The following is a 19291-nucleotide window of genomic DNA, read 5'->3' as shown; positions in this document are numbered from 1 at the left end:
CTATAGATCAAATTGATGAGTTAGCTAATGAGTTAAATACTTGGACAATAATCATGTGTAAATCTAATGTTTCATTTGATAATCACTTACCGTCTAATCCTTTGTTGTCTTTTTGGTCTAAACATCCTGTAGTTTTTCCAAAGATGACAAAAAAAAAACCCTATCATGAATGCTCCAAATATATTCACTGATGGGTCAAATAATGGTACAGCAGCAGTAGTTACCCCTGATCAAACTTTTACATTTTTAGTACCCAAACAATCAGCTCAAAAGGTAGAGCTTAATGCAGTATTACAAGCTTTTATGATGTTTAAAGATTCTGTATTTAATTTATTTTCTGATAGTCAGTATGTAGTTAATGCTATAGTATCCCTTGAAGATGCTGGTAGGATTTCCCCTTCTTCTACTGTTTTCTCTTTGTTTTCCACTATACAAAGTCTAATCTGGGACAGAAAAGATCCATTCTTTATAGGACATATCAGGGCACATACAGGATTGCCTGGAGCCCTTAGTTTGGGCAATGAGTTAGCAGATAAATCTACACATGACATACATATTTTCTCCACAATAGAAGAAGCTATACATTTTCATAAAAGGTTCCATGTCAATGCTAATACTTTACAAAAGCGTTTTAAAATAACTAAGGAACAAGCTAGACAAATAATAAAACAATGTCAAAATTGTTTGACATTTTTACCACAAGTTAATCTTGGAGTCAATCCTAGAGGACTGATACCTAACCATATTTGGCAGATGGACATCACACACTTGCCAGAATTTGGAAAATTAAAATATTTACATGTTACAGTTGATACTTCTTCCGGATTTCTGATGGGCTCCCTTCATGCCGGAGAAAAAACTAAAGATGTTATAGCTCATTGCTTACAAAATTTTGCCACTGTGGGCGTTCCAAAACAGTTAAAAACCGATAATGGTCCTGGTTATACGTCCACCTCTTTTAAACAATTTTGCTCATCATTTGGCATTACTCACACAACAGGAATTCCATACAATCCACAAGGACAAGGCATAGTTGAAAGAGCTCATCAAACTATTAAAATGTACTTATTAAAACAAAAGGAGGAAATTGGAAAGGGGTATATATCCCCCAAAGATAAACTTAAAATAACCCTTTTTACTCTAAACTTTTTAAATTTGGATTCATCAGGGCTTAGTGCTGCGGAAAGACATTTGTATCCAAAAAATGTACATAAGCCTAAGGTACTTTGGAAAGATATTCTAACAGGACAATGGAAAGGTCCTGACCCAGTGATAGTCTGGAGTCGGGGCTCTGTTTGTGTTTTTCCACAGGAAGAACAGCAGCCGATTTGGATTCCAGAGAGATTAACCAAAACAATTTCTACAGACCAAAAGGAAGATGATTCGACTCAAATCCATAACAGCTGATATCCAGATCTCCAGCTTGGCTATTCTTACATCTGCGACAGTGATTAACCAGGATGTTTTTTTCAATATCTATTTTATTATTGCTTTTTCCCACATCATAAAGTTCTATTTTATTTTTGAGCTCATACAGACCTAGGTTAATGTTTTTTCTGATCAGTTTTATTTTTTGACTGTGGAGTTTTTGAACATTGCAATGGAGATTTCACCTAGGTAAAGCTACAAGGCCTTTACTATTGTCTTATGTGTTATATGTTACGTGTGCACACTTCTGTTTTGTGTTGTATGTCTGTATGTGCGTATGTCCATATATCACATATGAGGAGCGCTCATGCACATGGATTCAAAAATTTTTTTTTTTATTCACTTGATTTTAATAGTTTAATTTGGGTAAACAGCTGTTGAGGATTGTTTTAATATATGAACAAATAGAAGGTTAACAGATCTGTTTGTTTACTTTCACCTTTCCTTTTCATTATATTTAATAATTCTGTTCAGGATAATGTAAATTGTTCTAAATATTGTTTTCTTAGTACCTGTTGAAATGTTACATATTTTTTTTTTAGCATCATTGTCAAAATTCCTATTTTCATCCCAGTGCCGGTGAAGACAAAGATAAAACCAAACTACAACTTCTTCGAGAGTTATCACAACAAACCGTGTAAACTGATACATCAATGATTTATAACTCAACAAGTAATGCTCAATCAATGAGTCGATTTATTTTGGAAGGATATGGACATATTGATAGATTCCTCTGCTTTGAACTGCTTACAGAACTTGCCTGGACTATGTATCACTTGTATGCTTTATTTTGGGAGGATATGGACATATTGATAGATTCCTCTGCTTTGAACTGCTTACAGAACTTGCCTGGACTATGTATCACTTGTATGCTTTGTGATCTATTTGTTGATGCAGCGAATTATGGTAGTGCTAGCGTATCTTTGCTGATGTGTCACCAGTGATGTAATTTTTCCTAGGAGCCGTTAATTGACTTGGTGTCATGACATTTCTGTATCCTCCTCCCTTCTACTAGTGATGGTCTAATTTTGGGGGCCAACAGAGGTGAGGTAAAGAACCTCACCCCCCCACTGGCACCAAGGGCCAAATTTGGGGGCCAACAGAGGTGAGGCAAAGAACCTCACCCCCCCACTGGTACATAGGCCTATCCACAAGTATGGCTATATGCTGGACCGGTAGTCAGTGACGGGTATGATCCAATTGCAGTGGTATCAACCTAAGACAGGAGGCTGACGCCTAAAAGTCAGTTTTCCGATGACAGGTAAGAACCATATGTTGAATTGGACAAACCTAACAGGCACGGTCCCTAGCCAGATTGCTTGTTACTTAAACAGAAGGGGGGAGATGCTAAGAGCCAAGTATATGATGCATGGCATTTTTGGTCTAAAGGTGACGCCAGCTAGCCATTGAGATGATATGATTATGTTAAGATTTGCATTCATATGGATATTGGACTCCTGCTATTCACCTAGGCCGGCTACGGGACTCCTGGAGAGTTCCCATTGGTTGGAGAAGTACAGTAGGAGGGAGTTCCGGGGGAGGAGCTCTCTCTGTGGGTCCGGGAGGAGGCCGCGTGGGTGGAAAAAATCTTCCCGGGCGGTACCGGACATTGGCGGCAGTTTCAAAAAATAAACTTTGTTCCTGCTTGAGTGGCTCGTGATTTTGTGCCCAGCCAGACTGTGGCAATATACCACATTTTTTTTTTATCCATGGACTGCGCCACTATGAACACAGTATGCATGTATAGTGTGCAGATATTAATTCTTTAGGATAAATACTGAGGAATATTGTGGCCTAGTTTTTATGGTGATTCCATTTCTAGTCTTTTGTTTTGTTTGACACCAGGGATTGAACTCAAGGGCACATAACCACTGAGCCACATCCCCAACCCTTTTCAAAAGAAAATTTTAAGGGCTGGGGTTGTGGCTCAGTGGTAGAGTACTTGCCTAGCATGCCTGAAGCACTGGGTTCTATCCCTGACACCACATAAAAATAAACAAATAAAAAATATTTTAAAAAAAAAGAAAAAGAAAATTTTAAAATCTTGAGACAGGGTCTTACTAGGTTGCTTATAGCCTTGGTAAGTACCTGAGGCTGGCTTTGAACCTGTGGTCCTCCTGCCTCAGTCTCTCCAGCCACTGGGATTACGGGTATGTGTCACCATATCAGGCTCCATTCCTATACTTTTGAGGAAACTCCATACTGATTTTCATAGTGGTTGTGCCGCAGTCCAGCTGCTGCAGCAAAATAACCGGGGGGTGACGAATAACTTGTGTACGTTGATACAGCAGGAGTGGAAGCCGTTTATTGCAGGACAGGAGCAGTATTTATACATTCCACACAGCTTATCTAATTAGCATAAACTAGATACATCAGTCAACCAATAAGGAATCTCCACACTTAATGGCTTGCTTTTGTTACTTCTCAAACCACTCCCTCTGGCATTTTGCCAGGCACCATCCAGACTTGTTTATGAACTCTAACATTCCCCTGGCAAAATGCCAGGTGTTATTTTGACTTGTTTACAGACTCTAACAGGTTGTACTAATTTACAATCCTATCAAAAGTGTAGAAGTGTTCCTTTTTCTCTACAACCTCTCTACCATTAATTATTGTTTGTAATTTTGATGACTGCCGTTCTGATTGGTGTGAGATGAAATCTCAGTGTAGTTTTTAAAAAAAATATATGCATACAGTTTTACATATAATGCAGGATCTGCCTAGCATTGTAAGGCACTGGGTTCAATTCTCAGCACTGCAAATAAATAGATAGATAGATAGATAGATAAAATAAAGGTCAGTTTAGTTTTGATTTGCATTTCCCTGATTGCTAATGATGTTAAACATTTTTTCATATATTTATTGGTATTTTTTAAGACCATTGTGAATGCAATTGTTTCCCTGATTTCTTTCTCAGAAGATGTATTATTCATGTATAGGAAATGTAATTATTTTTTGTGTTGATTTTATAGCCTGCTACTTTGCTGAATTTATTAGCCACAACAGTCTTCTGGTAGAGCTTTTTGGATCTTCTATATATAGGATCATATCATCTGCAAACTGTAATAATTCGACTTCTTCTCTTCCTGTTTTGAGTCCTTTTATTTCCTTCTCTTGCCTAATTGCTCTGTCTAGAATTTCTAGTACTATATTGAATAGGAGTGGTGGGAGTGGACATTTGTGTCTTATTCAAGATTTTAAAGGAAATGCTATCAGTTTTTCCCCATTTACTATGAAGTTGCCTTTGGATTTTCATATAGCCTTTATGATGTTGAGGTAAATTCCCTCATCCCTAGTTTCTACAGTGTTTTTATTAAGAATGGGTGCTGAATTTTGTGAAAGGCCTTCTTTGCATCTGTTGAGATGACTGTGATTTCTGTCCTTGAATCTGTTTCTCCAGTGAATTACATTTATTGATTTGTGTATGTTAAATCATCCTTGCATCCCTAGGATAAAACCAACTTGGTCATAATGTACAATCTACTTAATATGTTGTTAAATATGATTTGCTAATATTTTATTAAGGCTCTTTTAATCCAATTTCAACAGAGATATTGGTCTGTAGTTTTCTTTCTTGAAGTGTCCTCATCTGGTTTTGGTATGAGGGTGATGCTGGCTTCACAGAATAAATTTCTATTTCATGGAATAATTTGAGGAGCATTGGCATTAGTTCTTTAAAGATCTGGTAGAATTCAGCTGAGAATCCATCTGGTCCTGGGCTTTCTTTGTTGGAAGGTTTTTTTAATTACTGCTTCTATCTCGTTGCTGGTTATTGATCCTCTTTATTCAATTTTGGCAGGTCATATGTGTTTAGACATGGATCTATTTCTTTTAGGTTATCCAATTTATTGGAGTTTAAGTTTATTCAAAATAATCTTTAATGATCTTCCGTATTTCTGTGATATCTGAGGTGATTTCTTCTTTCTGATTACTAATTTTGTTAGTTTGGCTCTTTTTTCTTTTGTTTAGTTTGACTAAGGGCTTATAAATCATGTTTATCTTTTCAAATAACCAATTCTGCATTTCACTGATCCTTTGTATTTTTTTTCTTAATTTCATTGATTTTGGGCTTTGATCTTAATTATTTCCTTCTACCAGTTTTGAAATTGGTGTGCTCTTGTTTTTCAAGGGCATTGAGATGCATCATTAGGTTGTTTATCTGGGTTCTTTATCATCTTCTTATGTAGGCACTCATAGATATAAACTTTTCTCTAAGGCCCATCTTCATAGTGTCTCAGAAGTTCTGGTATGTCGTATCACTATTCTTGTTTGAGTCTAAGAATTTTTAAATTTCTCTCCTGATTTCTTCTAGCACCAATTTATTATTCAGAAGTGTATTGTTGTTCAATCTCCGTGTGTTTATATGGTTCCTGTAGGGTTTTTGCTGTTGATTTTAAATTAATTCCATTATGATCAGATAAGATACAATTAATTATATCAAATTTTTTTGTATTTGCTAAGAGTTGCTTTGTGGTCTAAAATATGGTCTATTTTGAAGAAAGTTGCATGGACGTCTAAGAAACCATATTTGTATATTGTTGGATTAAATAGTTTATAGATGCCTGTTAAATCCATTTGATTTATAATTTTTTTTAGGTGTAAAGAGTCTTTACTGAGTTTAGGTTTGGATAACCTATCTATCTGTGAGAGGTGTATTGAAATTACCCAGCATTATTGTACTGGGGTCTATCTGAGTCTTTAATTTGAGTAGTATATGTTTTATGTAATTAGGTACACCAACATTTGGGGCATAAATATTTACTATCATTACGTATTATTGTTGGACTGTTCCCTTTAACTGTATGAAGTGACTTTCCTTTTTTCTTCTGATTAACTTTGGCTTGAAGTTTGCTTTGTCAGATATGAGAATAGCTACAATAAATTGCTGTGATCTAGATCTGACATTAAAGTAAACAGAAGGTTTTGACTATGACATCTACATTATAATAACTGCAACAATATGAATGGTGGGGGTAGGAGTTATATAAGCCAAATAGTTCTAAAAGATGGTAAAAATACAATTGATTAAGAGAAAAAAATGTGATAAGAAGGTAGAAGAAAGTTTAGAAAGTTCAAAATATGGGGTTGGGGATATAGCTCAGTTGGTAGAGTGCTTGCCTAGCATGCACAAGGCCCTGGGTTCAATCTCCAGCATCACACACACACAAAAAAGTTCAAAATATGAGAGAATGCAGAAGAGATATAACAAGTGATGGCTTTAAAGTAGGAGAAAAATATAGAAAGCAAAGTAAAGAGAGAACAAGATAATTTGTTTATAGGAAAAGAAAGAAGAAAAATAGAAACACACACCCATACCAAAAAAAAAAAAAAAAAAAAAAACACACAAAAAAACCCTAACCCTAAAAATACAAGATGAGGAAAATTAGCTACCATAAAAAATGCACTCACCAAAAAAAAAAAAAAAAAAAAAAAAAAGGTGGGGGGAATGAAATGAAAAATGTCTCCACTGAGGGGGTCAAAACTGTTGACAAGGATGGATGATCACTACCTATGCCTGATTGTCCTTTCCTCTTCTTCCTGGGCTATGTTGGGGGGGACACTTGTGCAAGGGCTGAGGGTTGTTAAATCCTTCCTTTTTGTGTGTGTTGTTCGTTGCACTGCCATCTGGAGTGGCCTAAAACTGAAGCTGGTTGAAATAGCTCTCAGCTTCCCTTCTCACCAGTATAAAGTAGGATGGAATGGAAAGTACTGTCTATTGGAGTTTTGTCCAGACAGCCAGATCAATGCACTCCCAGGATAGGAATATTGCAAAGTTATAAGATGGGGGAGCTCCAACAGCTGAGGCTTAGGTCTAATCAGGACTTAAGAACTTTATTGGATGGTGTCTGTTCCAGAGAAATCAAATCAACACACCTGTAGGGTCAAGCAGATGCCAGTCTCTGCTGAGCCTGGATCTTAGGAGCCTCTCAAGAATTCTAAGGAGAGGGACAGGGGAGCCAACCCTCCATAGGTCTCACATACTCTGCTTCCAGGCTTAGTCCCTGGTGTATTCCCATTGCCTGTTCATTTTCCCAGCTCTCTTCAGCTGATCATATGAGCCACCAAAATCAAAGGGTAAGCAAGTTGCATTCCCCTCCATATTTCTAACTTGAATTCCCCCAGGTTCAATCTTCTCTGTGCCTGTTTCACTCACTTTCTACTAGGTACACCCTAGGTGGTTCAGTAGGCACTTGCTAGGATAGTATGACAATGTTTGCTATAATCTCACAGGCTTGCAGCAAGCTACAGCAAGACCTCCTTAAGATGGCTCTGACCTAGCACATGTGAGGCACTGGGTTCAATCCTCAACACCACATAAAAAAATGAATAAATAAAAATAAAGTTATTGGCTGGGTACAGTGGCACACCAGGTAATCCCAGTGGTTCAGAAGCCAGAGGCAGCAGTATCACGAGTTCAAAGCCAGCCTCAGCAATTTAGCGAGGCACTAAGCATCTCGGTGAGACCCTGTCTCTAAATAAAATACCAAATAGGGCTGGGGACATGATTTAGTAGTTGGGTGCCCCTGAGTTCAATCCCTAATACCAAAAAATAAATAAATAAGTAAAATAAAGTTATTGTGTCCATCTACAACTAAAAAGAATATTAAAAAAAAGAAAGGCCAAAACATTCCTTCTGTCACATGAATAAATTGCACAATCGAGAGTGTGTGTATAAATCAAAGGGAAAGGAAAATAAGCACTGATTTTTTTCTGGGGCTGGGAATTGAATTTCCTAGTGCTGGGGATTGAGCCTGTTGGCTCCATGAGGCAAGCTGCTTACCACACAGCTACCTCCTAGCCCTAAACACCACTTCTTTATTCAAAGAATGGTGTGCACAATCAGGGAGGGGAGGAATTGTTAGGCCATCTTCACAGACTAGCTGTGCCACAAGAGAGAGAGGCAATACATATTGATGAGAAGATTCATATGCCAGGAAGATGTAACAATCCTGTGCATGAATATGTCTCATAACAGCTTCAAAATACATGAGGTTAACACGGACAAAACCAAATGAAGTCAAAATATTCACAACCAAGTTGGAAATTGTAATATCCTTCCCTTAGTTATTAATAGTAAATGAAAAAATAATCATTAAGGATATAAAATATTTGAATGACACCATCATCACACTTGATTTACATGCTATCAACAGAAACTACATATCACAGCAGCAGAAGTCCCATTCTCTCCAGTGCCTATGGAATATTTACCATAAGGCACCGTGTACTAGACTACGAAATAAGACCAAATAAATTTCAGAATACTGGGGCTTATGCTGATGGAGCAAAGCATGAGAGCAAGTAGTTCCTAGTAGAACTGATCTGCATCTTTCAGAAGTGCCTGTTGTTGGGCAATGTGTTCATCACCCTGAAGAAGTATGATAGTCACACTAAACTCATTTCAAAGGAAGGTGCTATGGAGGGCTTTTGAGCACTCAGACAAGTGTCTTTTAAGAATTAGTGTTGGGGGCTGGGATTGTGGCTCAGTGGTAGAACACTCACCTAGCACATGTAAGGCCCTGGGTTCAATCCTCAGCACCACATAAAAATAAATGAATGGAACAAAGGTATTGTGTCCAACTACAACTAAAAAATAAATAATTTTTTTTTAAAAAAAGAACTAGTGTTGGAAAAAAGAAGATCAGCACTGTGGTGAGGTCCACAGAGGTAAAACTCAGATGGATCATTTGAACCTATCGAAAACTATCCAGATGCGCTACAAGATGGACAAAGAGAAAGAGCAGGAAGAGCAAGACAGTGCAGTTTAGGGCAGTGGCCTCACTAGCTAACCACTTTCCAGCTCACCACTGGACTGCTCATTTTCCTTAGATCTTACTTTTGACCACAAAATTAGGTTTCTGGTTCTCCCATCATAACTGTTTTCATGTGAGATTAGGGTCATTTGGGGGAAAAGAAGAGTTTCGATGTTTATAGGGTAATTGTGGTAAGAAGCTATGTATACTGTTGGATTATAGTTTTTATTTTATTATTATTATTATTATTATTATTATTATTATTATTATTATTATTATTAAGATAAATCCCAGGACACTGCACCACTGAGACACATCCCCAGCCAGGTTATTATTTATTTGTTTTGGTTGTTTGTTCATTTTTTGAGACAGAGTCTCACTAAATTGCTGATGCTGGCCTTGAACTTGTGATCTTCCTGCCTTAGCCTCCTGAATTGCTGGGATTAAAGGCGTATACCATCATATCTGGTGTGGATTATAGTTTTAAAAATCTCTGTAGTCTCCTCTGGGAAGAGCAGTGTATCATTCAACCTATCTATCTATCTACCTATCTATCTATATATCACTGAATACAATAAGAGAAAATTAGAAATTAATTAAAAGCCAGGTACAGTGGCACATGCCTGTAATCCCAGTGACTTGGGAGACTGAGGCAGGAGAATTGCAAGTTCAAAGCCAGCCTCAGCAATTTAGCAAGGCCCTAAGCAATTTAGTGAGACCCAGTATCAAAAAAATAAAAAATAAAAAGGGCTAGGAATGTAGCTCAGTGGAGTGCCCCGAGTTCAATCCCCAGTACAAAAAAAAAAAAAAAAAGGAAAAGAAAAAATTGATTACAATAAGATGCTTTTAAAATTTACAAATGAAGTTAAACAGCATACTTTTGTATAACTCATGGGCTGAAGAGACTGAAAAATATTTTTAACTGAATGATAATAAAAGTATAACATTAAAAATTTTCAGATGCTGCCAAAGCAGTGCTTACAGGGAAATGTGTAGCTTTTATAAACTTCCATTAGAAAAGAAGAAATCTGGGCTGGGGATATGGCTCAAGCAGTAGCGCGCTCGCCTGGCATGCGTGCGGCCCGGATTTGATCCTCAGCACCACATACAAACAAAGATGTTGTGTCCACTGATAACTAAAAAATAAATATTAATATTCTCTCTCTCTCTCCCTCTCTCACTCTCTCTTAAAAAAAAAAGAAAAGAAAAGAAGAAATCTGCCCTACAAAAAAAAAGAGAAAAAGAGGAAAGGCTTAGCTGAACACAATGTCACACATCTACAATTCCAGTGACTCTGTAGGCTGAAGCAAGTTGAAGGCCAGCCTGGGCAATTCAGTGAGACCCTGTCTCAAAATAAAAAATAAAAACGTCTGGGATGTAGCTCTACAGTAAAGCACCCCTGGGTTTAATCCCTAGTACTGCCAAAAAGAAAATAAAAGGGGTGGGGGGAAACAATTGTCTAAGTTTCCAATTGAAGAAGTAGCAAAGAAGAGAAAATTGAACCCAGAAGAGAAGAAGTGATAACTACAAGGAGAGAAAACAGTGAAGAGGGGAAAAAATCTAAAAAGCCAAAAGTTGTTTATTTTAAAAGATTAACAAAATTGACAAATCCCCAGAAAATTAATAAACCATTAAATAAAAATAAAATTGACCAACATCAGGAATGAAAGAACTACTGTAATTGCAGAGCCTAGAATTATAAAAGGATAAGAAAACATCATGAGGTCTGGGGTTGTGGCTCAATGGTAGAGCACTTGCCTAGTACATGTGAGATACTGGGTTTGATCCTCAGCACCACATAAAAATAAATAAATAAAATAAAGGTATTGTGTCCATCTACAACTGAAAAAAAAATTAGGAAGAAAACATCATGAATAAATAAATAAAATGGGCTGATTACTTAGTAAATATTTTTATCAAAACTAACACAAAATGAAGTAGAAAATCCGAATACTCATACATCCATTCATAATATTAAATTTGCAATAAGAAATATTCTGAGGGCTAGTAATGTACCTGAATGGTAGAGTGCTTGCTTAGCATGTGTGAAACCCTGAGTTTTAATCCCAGCTCTGCAAATACAAATAAAAATTAAATAAAATAAAAATATTTACAGAAAGAAAATCTGGATGCTATCAAACATTAAAGAAAATAATCCCAATCCTTTGGAAAACAGAAAAGAGAGCACTTCCCAACTTATTTCAAGAACAGCACATCCCTATTATCAAAACCAGGAAGAGTTATGACAACAGAATATTACAGATTTTATATTCTCATGAACATAGATGCCAAACAAAACATGAGTTGTGATGAGCTTATCCAGAGGCTCCAAGATGGCTTCATTCATATATCTAGTGCCTTGAGAGGGATTTCTTGAAGACACTAAAACATCTCATATGTCTTCTCCACCATGATGGATGGCTTCATGGTGGGAAGACATCTCACTTGGCAGATTAGACTGCTCAAAGAAAGACACTAAATTGACACTATTGCATCTTAAACAAGTCACTAAGGGTTGCTTAGATAAGAGCATAGAATTAAGCTCTACTTCTTAATAGAAGGAGTGAATAATTTGCATCAATCTTTTATCTGTTACATTATCCAAAATAAATGAAAGTGTATATCCAGAAATAGAACATTGAGAAGAATGTTTATAGCTGCTTTAATCATAAGAATTCTGACATGGAAACAGTCCAAATGTCAATCAACAGAGAAATAGATAAATTTCTTCTATTGAATACTGTTCCACAATTAACAAAAGCAAAGGATTCATGCATGCAACAGCATGGTTCATTCTCAAAAACATGTTGCAAGGATGAAGCTGGATACAAAAAAGACTGTATGGTTCCTTTTACATTAAGAACAAAAACAAACTAACCTATGATAATAGAAATCTCTTGAAAGCAGGAGAGGGACTCATCAGACATGAGGTCATTTTCTGGAGTAATGGAAATATTCTGTCTTTGTGTGTGAGTGTGTGTGTGTGTGTGTGTTTTCAGTACTGGGGATTGAATCCAGGGGTACTCTACCACTGAGCTTTACATCCCAGAAATTTTTATTTTGAGACAGCATCTTGTGAAGCTGCTGAGGCCAGCCTTGAAATTGCTATCCTCCTGCCTCAGTCTCCTGAGTTGGTGGTGGATTACAGGCATGTGCCACTTACCCAGATGCCATAAGTCTCAATTGGATTGAAACCATAAATTACCAAGGCTTTTCCAACTATCCCACACACATGAAAACAAGACACTTTACTATACGTAAATTGTGCCTCCATTTTTTAAAAAGGACACAATAACACTGTTGGCAAGACAGTAGCAATTACATGAGTATAATTTCAGTACCTGAAAACTGAATAAAGACGATGTAGAACATATTGATGATATATGACATATAGGGTGTTTTTTTTTTAAAGTACCAGGGATTGAACCCTTTTTATTTTTTATCTTGAGACAGGGTCTCACTAAGTTGCTGAGGCTGGCTTTGAATTTGCCTCAGCCACCCTGCTGAGGAATACAATTGAGTGCCACCACGCCCAGCCAGCATATAGTATTTGCTAAATATTTAATACATATTGTCTACTTTACTAAGTGTTTTTACACTTATCTCAGTCTTTTTAAAAATATTTTTGTAGCTGTGGATGAACCTTTATTTCATTTATTCACATGCAATGCTGAGAATTTAACCCACTGCCTCACACATAGACAAGTGCTCTACCACTAAGCTACAATCCCAGCCCACACTTACCTCAGTCTTTACAACTCTGTGAATTAAGTAATACCTGTTTATACAAATGAGGAAATGTTTGGAAAGATGAAATGACTAGCCCAAAGTCACAGTAAGTGGCAGAGTCAGGACTCAAACCACGCCCAATTAAAACCTTAATCACCATCTGCCTGCAGGGGCACACACAGAGGAAGAGCTTCAAAAGGGCACATGGCATGTGAGTGTGGTTTCTTAAAGGCAGATTTACTATTGGGTGTTGGAGAACAGAGACTTTCAATTGTAGAAGTTTATGATAGGTGTCTTAATATCACACAAAAATCCACAAATCATTCAAATTTTAAAAATGGAAAGTATGAGGCTGGGGTTGTGGCTCAGTGGTAGAGTGCTTGCCTAGCACGTGCAAGCCACTGGGTTCGATCCTCAGCACCACATAAAGATAAATAAATAAAGTTATTGTGCCCATGTACAACTTAAAAATATATTTTTTTTAAAAAATGGAAGGCATGAATGAGGAAGGGTGCAAAATTAACATACTGTTAAGGATTTAACAGACTGTTCAGCATAACAATTGAAAGCATGTCTCTGTAGAAGGCCTGAGTGTTAAGTCTTAGCTTTGTTGCTTCTGGCTATGTGACCTCAGAGAAGTTTCTTAAACTCTCAACACTGTCTTTAGAGAGCTGTTGAAAGGATTCATAGAGTTAATTAATACATGTAAAAGGGCCAAGAATGTCCCCCAGCATGAAGTAAGCACTCCAGAAATAGTATTTCTTCCTATTTGAAAGTGAGATTGGTTCGCATCTATATAATGTGCTCAGTTGTTTTAGGTTTATCCCTACAGGAACCTTCTGAAATCAATGCCATTACTTTTGTTCAAGCCCAAGTTATGAAGCTAGAGCATGACAGGCTAGGCCTTGAACAGAAATCTTGACTCCAAAACTGGGGCCTTTCCCTTGTAGAGAACTAAGGATGGTGGAAGATTCATTTTCATCTTTAGTAATAAAGTTATTCTTTCCTTCCAGGTTTGAATCTCTATTTACTGACCTGGAAATGAAGCAGACAGAGCTGGGAATCACCAGCTTTGGGGCTTCTGTCACTACCATGGAGGAAGTGTTCATTAGGTAAGCAGGAATTCAAATGTATACTCCAAGGACCCTAAATATCATCTATATAAAAATTTCCTAGTGCTTAAATCTCTTCACGAATTGGCCTCACTGAATGATTGTCCAGTCTCTGACCAGTGCTTCCGATAATGAGGATATTGGATAATGGAGATGATGTTAAGTATAATATTATTCAACAAAATTTACTTATTTATTCATTCATTCATTTAATAAACTTAGGACCTCACACATGCTAGGCAAGTATACTACTACCTAACAAACTTAATTTTAACAGAAATTTCTAACGAATGAAAACAGAAAAAAGCGTTATATTGGTTGGGATGCTTTTGCCTACAAATAATAGATAATTATTTAAACCAGCTCCTACTCAGCTGGTTTAAACATTTAGGAAAATTTAATACTTCTTTTTATAAATTTTTTTTATATATGTTTAGTTATTGATGAACCTTTATTTATTTATTTATATGTGGTGCTAAGACTTGAACCCAGTTCCTCACACATGCTAGGCAAGTGTTCCATCACTGAGCCACAACCCCAGCCCTCAATACTTCTTTTAAAAAGAATTTCCAACAGGCTGGGGATGTGGCTTAGAGGTGGAATCCTTGCCTAGAATGCACTAGGCCCTGGGTTCCATCTCCATCACAAACAAAACAAAACAAAAAAACCAAAGCAGGAAAGCTCTGGGATTGGCTGGCTTACCCATCAAGCAATGTCAGTATCCTGAAGCAAGGATGCAGGCTCAATTCTACGAAGTTTGTATACAAACTACCCAAGGGGCCACAACAGGTTAGAGGGTGGTAAGGAGTATGGGTATGGTTTTATCCAGTCTAGCAATATTTATGTTTTAACTGGCAATATGTAGTCTGTTTATGAGTAGTAATGATATATTCTAATTTATATCTGTCATTTTATTTATATTTTCTACCAGAACTGCCTATCATATATGGCTTTTTTAAAAATATTTTTTTAGGTAATAGATAGACACAATAACTTTAAATTATTTACTTATATTTATGTGGTGCTGAGGATTGAACCCAGTTCCTCATGCATGCCAGGCAAGTGCTCTACCATTGAGCCACAACCTCAGCCCTATATGGTTTTTTTTTTCTCTCTTTTTTGGATGTTTTTTCCTCATTCTATTTTCACCTCTCACCACACACTAGTTGGAAATTATGCATTATTGCATTATTTTGGTGATCAGCTTTCTCAGAACTTTCCTTCTGCCAGCAATGTTCTCTATAAGTTGTTTTCATTTGTTCATTTTTATTTTTGTTTTGTTTTATGCTGGTGCCAAGCTCTCGGGTATTTTGAGATGAAAAAAAAGTGTGTGTGTGGGTGTGTGCGCGGGCACATAGGTACCGTGATTAAACACAGGGATGCTTAACCATGAGCCACATCCTAAGCCCTTTTTTTAATATTTTGTTTAGAGACAAGGTCCCACTGAGTTGCATAGGGCCTCAATAAGTTGCTGAGGCTGGTTTTGAACTTGTGATCCTCCTGCCTCAGCGGAGGATTACAGGCATGCGCCACAGTGCCCAACTGAAAGAATATTTTTGAAATAATTTTATTCCCTCCTAATTTTTGAAGATTATTTTAATCAGGTTGAAAATTGTTTTCCTTTACTACACAAAAAATAGTATTTCACAGTCAGCTGTTGCTGGGGAAGAGCCACTGGGTTCATCCATTGGTTCTTTGAAAGTAATTTGGATGCTGTTTGTTTTCACTGCTAGAGTTTCTCTATAATGTATCCATGTTTGTGGGAGTTTTGTTTTGTTTTTGAGATTTTTAGCTATTCTGCTTTATCTGATGAACTTCCATGAATTTAGAATGTCTAGCCATTATCTGTTCATGCAGTGCCTCTACTCAAACTTCCTTTCTTATTTTGGAGCTCCAGTTAGATGTATGAGATCTTCTCACTGTCTGAACTGTGTAAATCTGAATCTTAACTCCTTTTTCACATTTTTTATGTGGTACTCTCCCTGAGCTACATTCTGTATAATGTTTTCTGATCTGTCATTCAGATAATTGATTATCTCTCCAAATGTTTCTGATCTTTAGTTAAACAATTCCATTGAGGGTTTTTATCCAAAATTACTTTTGCTGTTGTCATTGATGAGAATAGAATTACATTTCTATTGAAGTATAATGTATACCAAAAGGTGCACAGGTATTAATTCTACAGCTCAGGTTTTTTTTAATTGTTGGAGTTTTTGCATGTTTTGGACACAAGTCCTTTGTCATAAATACATCTTGCCTATATTTTCTTCCAATTGATGCTTTTTAAAAAAAATTAATTGATTTTTTAAAAAACAAATAACAGCAGAATGCATTGCAATTCTTATTTACACATATACAGCACAATATTTCATATCTCTGGTTGTATATAAAGTATGTTCACACCAATTCGTGTCTTCATACATATACTTTGGATAATGATGTCTATCACATTTCACCATCCTTGCTAACCCCTTGCCTCCTCCCTTTCCCTCCCACCCCTCTGCCCTATCTAGAGTTCGTCTATTCCTCCCATGCTACTCCTCCGTACCCCACTATGAATCAGCCTCCTTATATCAGAGAAAACATTTGGTATTTGTTTTTTTGGGGGGATTGGCTAACTTCACTTAGAATTATCTTTTCCAACTCTATCCATTTACCTGCAAATGCCATGATTTTATTCTCTTTTATTGCTGAGTAATATTCCATTGTGTATATATGCCACACTTTTTTTTATTCATTCATCTACTGAAGGGCATCTAGATTGGTTCCACAATTTAACTATTGTGAATTGTGCTGTTGTAAACATTGATGTGGCTGTGTCCTTGTCGTAAGCTGTTTTTAAGTCCTTTGAGTATAGATTGAGGAAAGGGATAGCTGGGTCAAATGGTGGTTCCATTCCCAGATTTCCAAGGAATCTCCATACTGTTTTCCATATTGGCTGTACCAATTTGCAGTCCTACCAGCAATGTATGAGTGTACCTTTTCCCCCACATCCTCACTAACACTATTGTTGTCTTCATAATAGCTGCCATTCTGACTGGAGTGAGATGATATCTTAGAGTAGTTTTGATTTGCATTTCTCTTGACAAAAGTTTAAAAATTTTTATGAAACCTAATTTATGAATTTTTGTTCTTATTGTTATTGTTTTTTATGCCCTGTCTAAAAAATAATTTGCATACCCTTAAATCACAAGTCTATTTCCCTACTTTCTTCTAGGAACTTAATCATTTTAGCTTTTATGTTAGCTTATTATTTTTCTTGCAATTATTTTATGCAGGTTTAATAAGGGATCAAAGTTCATTTTTTTCCACATGGATTTCCAGTTGGGACACACTATTTGTTGAAAAGACTACTTTCTGTGTTAAATTGTTTGCATACCTTCACCAAAAAGTCAGTTGACTATATAATTTTCTACATTCTACAGAATGTTCTATTTTGTCCTAAGCCAATAACTGTTGAGATTACTGTAGCATGTCTTACAGTCAAGCAGTAGATAGTTCCTTAAGCTTTGTTTTATTATTTGAAGATGGTTATAGCTATGATAAGTCTTTTGCATTACTGTGTAAATTTTTAAATAAAAATTCACATTTCTATTTTTTAAAATATTTTTTTAGTTATACATGGGCACAATATCTTTATTTTGTTTACTTATTTTTATGTGGTGCTGAGGATCGAACTCATGGTCTCACACATGAGAGGTGAGTGCTCTGCTGCTGAGCCACAACCCCAGCAGCCCCATTTCTATTTTTTTAAAAAGCCTTAGGTAGTGGCACACAGCTGTAATCCCAGCAACTTTGGATCACTGAGGCAGGAAAATGGTAAACTTAAAGTCAGCCTCAGCAATTGAACAAGACCATCTCTCAAAATTAAAATAAATAAATAAATAAATAAAGGGCTGGGGATGTATCTCAGGGTCAAAGTGCCCCCCTGTTTTCAACCCCCAGAGAAGGAAGAAAGAAAAGAAAGGAGAGAGAAGCCAAGCACTGTGGTGCATACCTGTAATCCCAGTAGTTTGGGAGGCTAAGGCAGGAGGATTGCAAATTCAAAGCCAGCTTGGACAACTTAATGAGACCTCATCTCAAAATAAAATGAAAAGGTCTGAGGATGTAGCTCAGTGGCAGAGTACCCCTGAAAAAGGAAGAAAGGAAAGAAAGAGGAAAAGGAGAATCTGCTGGAATACTATATCATCAGTTCTGATGATGAACCATTCTAACATAAGATGCTAATAATAGGGGGAAGGGGTGATGGGATCCTGTGGGATCCTCTCTGTACTTCCTGCTTTTGGAATTGGGTCTAACAGTCCCAGTCAAGCCTTCAGACAGCTGCAGCCCTCATCCATATCTGGACTGCAGCCTCATGAGAAACCTTGAGGTAGAATCATCAGCTAATACACTTCCAAATTCCTCATCCACAGACACTGTGTGAAATAATAAATATTTACTGTTGTTTTAGCTGCCAACTTTGGGGATCACCTGTGTCACAGCAATGAATAACAAGTACACCACCTTTTACAGAACAGTGCTGAAGGGGAAATTAATCACAACTTACTGGGTATTTTGCTGTGACAAATTCACAGAAATAGAATAATAACTCAAAGGCCAGGATCATAAATACATTTCTTGGCACACGAACACTTTGCTAACAACGACAAACTTTTCTTTTTCCCTAGGGCAGGGGTCAGTAACTTTTCCTTAAAGGTCTTGATTGTATTTTATGCTATATAGGCTTTATGGCACAATCAAGAGTGTTATGTCAGTACTTACATAACCACCTAACATGTAACCTTTTAAAATTTTTTTTGTAGTTGTTAGTGGATAGTAGGCCTTTATTTGTTTACTTTTATGTGGTGATAAGGATCAAACCCAGTGCCTCACACATGCTAAGCAAGCACTCTACCACTGAGCCACAGCCCCAGTCCCACCTAACAGGTAACATTTTTAAAATGTAAAATCCATTCTGAGCTCAGGGCCAGTCAAAAATTGGCCTTGGCTGAATTTGGCCTATAATTATAATTTACCATCCCCTGATCAATGGTCTCAGTAGTGCTGTATTTTATAATTTTCAATTTTTATCATAAAATAGATATTAAATTATATGTCATTTTATTCTAATTTTCATTCAGTATTTATTTTTATTTATTTATTTATTTATTATTTTAGTTGTCAATGAACCTTTATTTTATTTATTGCTATGTGGTGCTGAGAACCAAACCCAGTGCCTCACACATGCTAGGCAAGTGCTCTGCCACTGAGCCATAATCTCAGCCC

At 36.7% G+C, this 19291-nt stretch overlaps 1 protein-coding gene across 1 annotated transcript in view; it reads left to right on the top strand.

Annotated features, from left to right (window-relative positions):
* LOC114096973 (ATP-binding cassette sub-family A member 17-like) overlaps positions 1-19291 on the top strand; it is a 113283-nt gene that overhangs the window by 65965 nt on the left and 28027 nt on the right. Inside the window, 2 exon segments of the mRNA XM_071605754.1 lie at positions 2571-2582; positions 13925-14023. Of these exon segments, the coding sequence (XP_071461855.1) occupies positions 2571-2582; positions 13925-14023 (111 nt within the window).

The sequence above is a fragment of the Marmota flaviventris genome, chromosome 19 (genome assembly GCF_047511675.1).
Source record: "Marmota flaviventris isolate mMarFla1 chromosome 19, mMarFla1.hap1, whole genome shotgun sequence".
NCBI classification, from domain to species: domain Eukaryota; kingdom Metazoa; phylum Chordata; class Mammalia; order Rodentia; family Sciuridae; genus Marmota; species Marmota flaviventris.
Note: the sequence above shows the minus strand (reverse complement) of the source record. Positions and strands in the feature narration are given on the sequence as shown.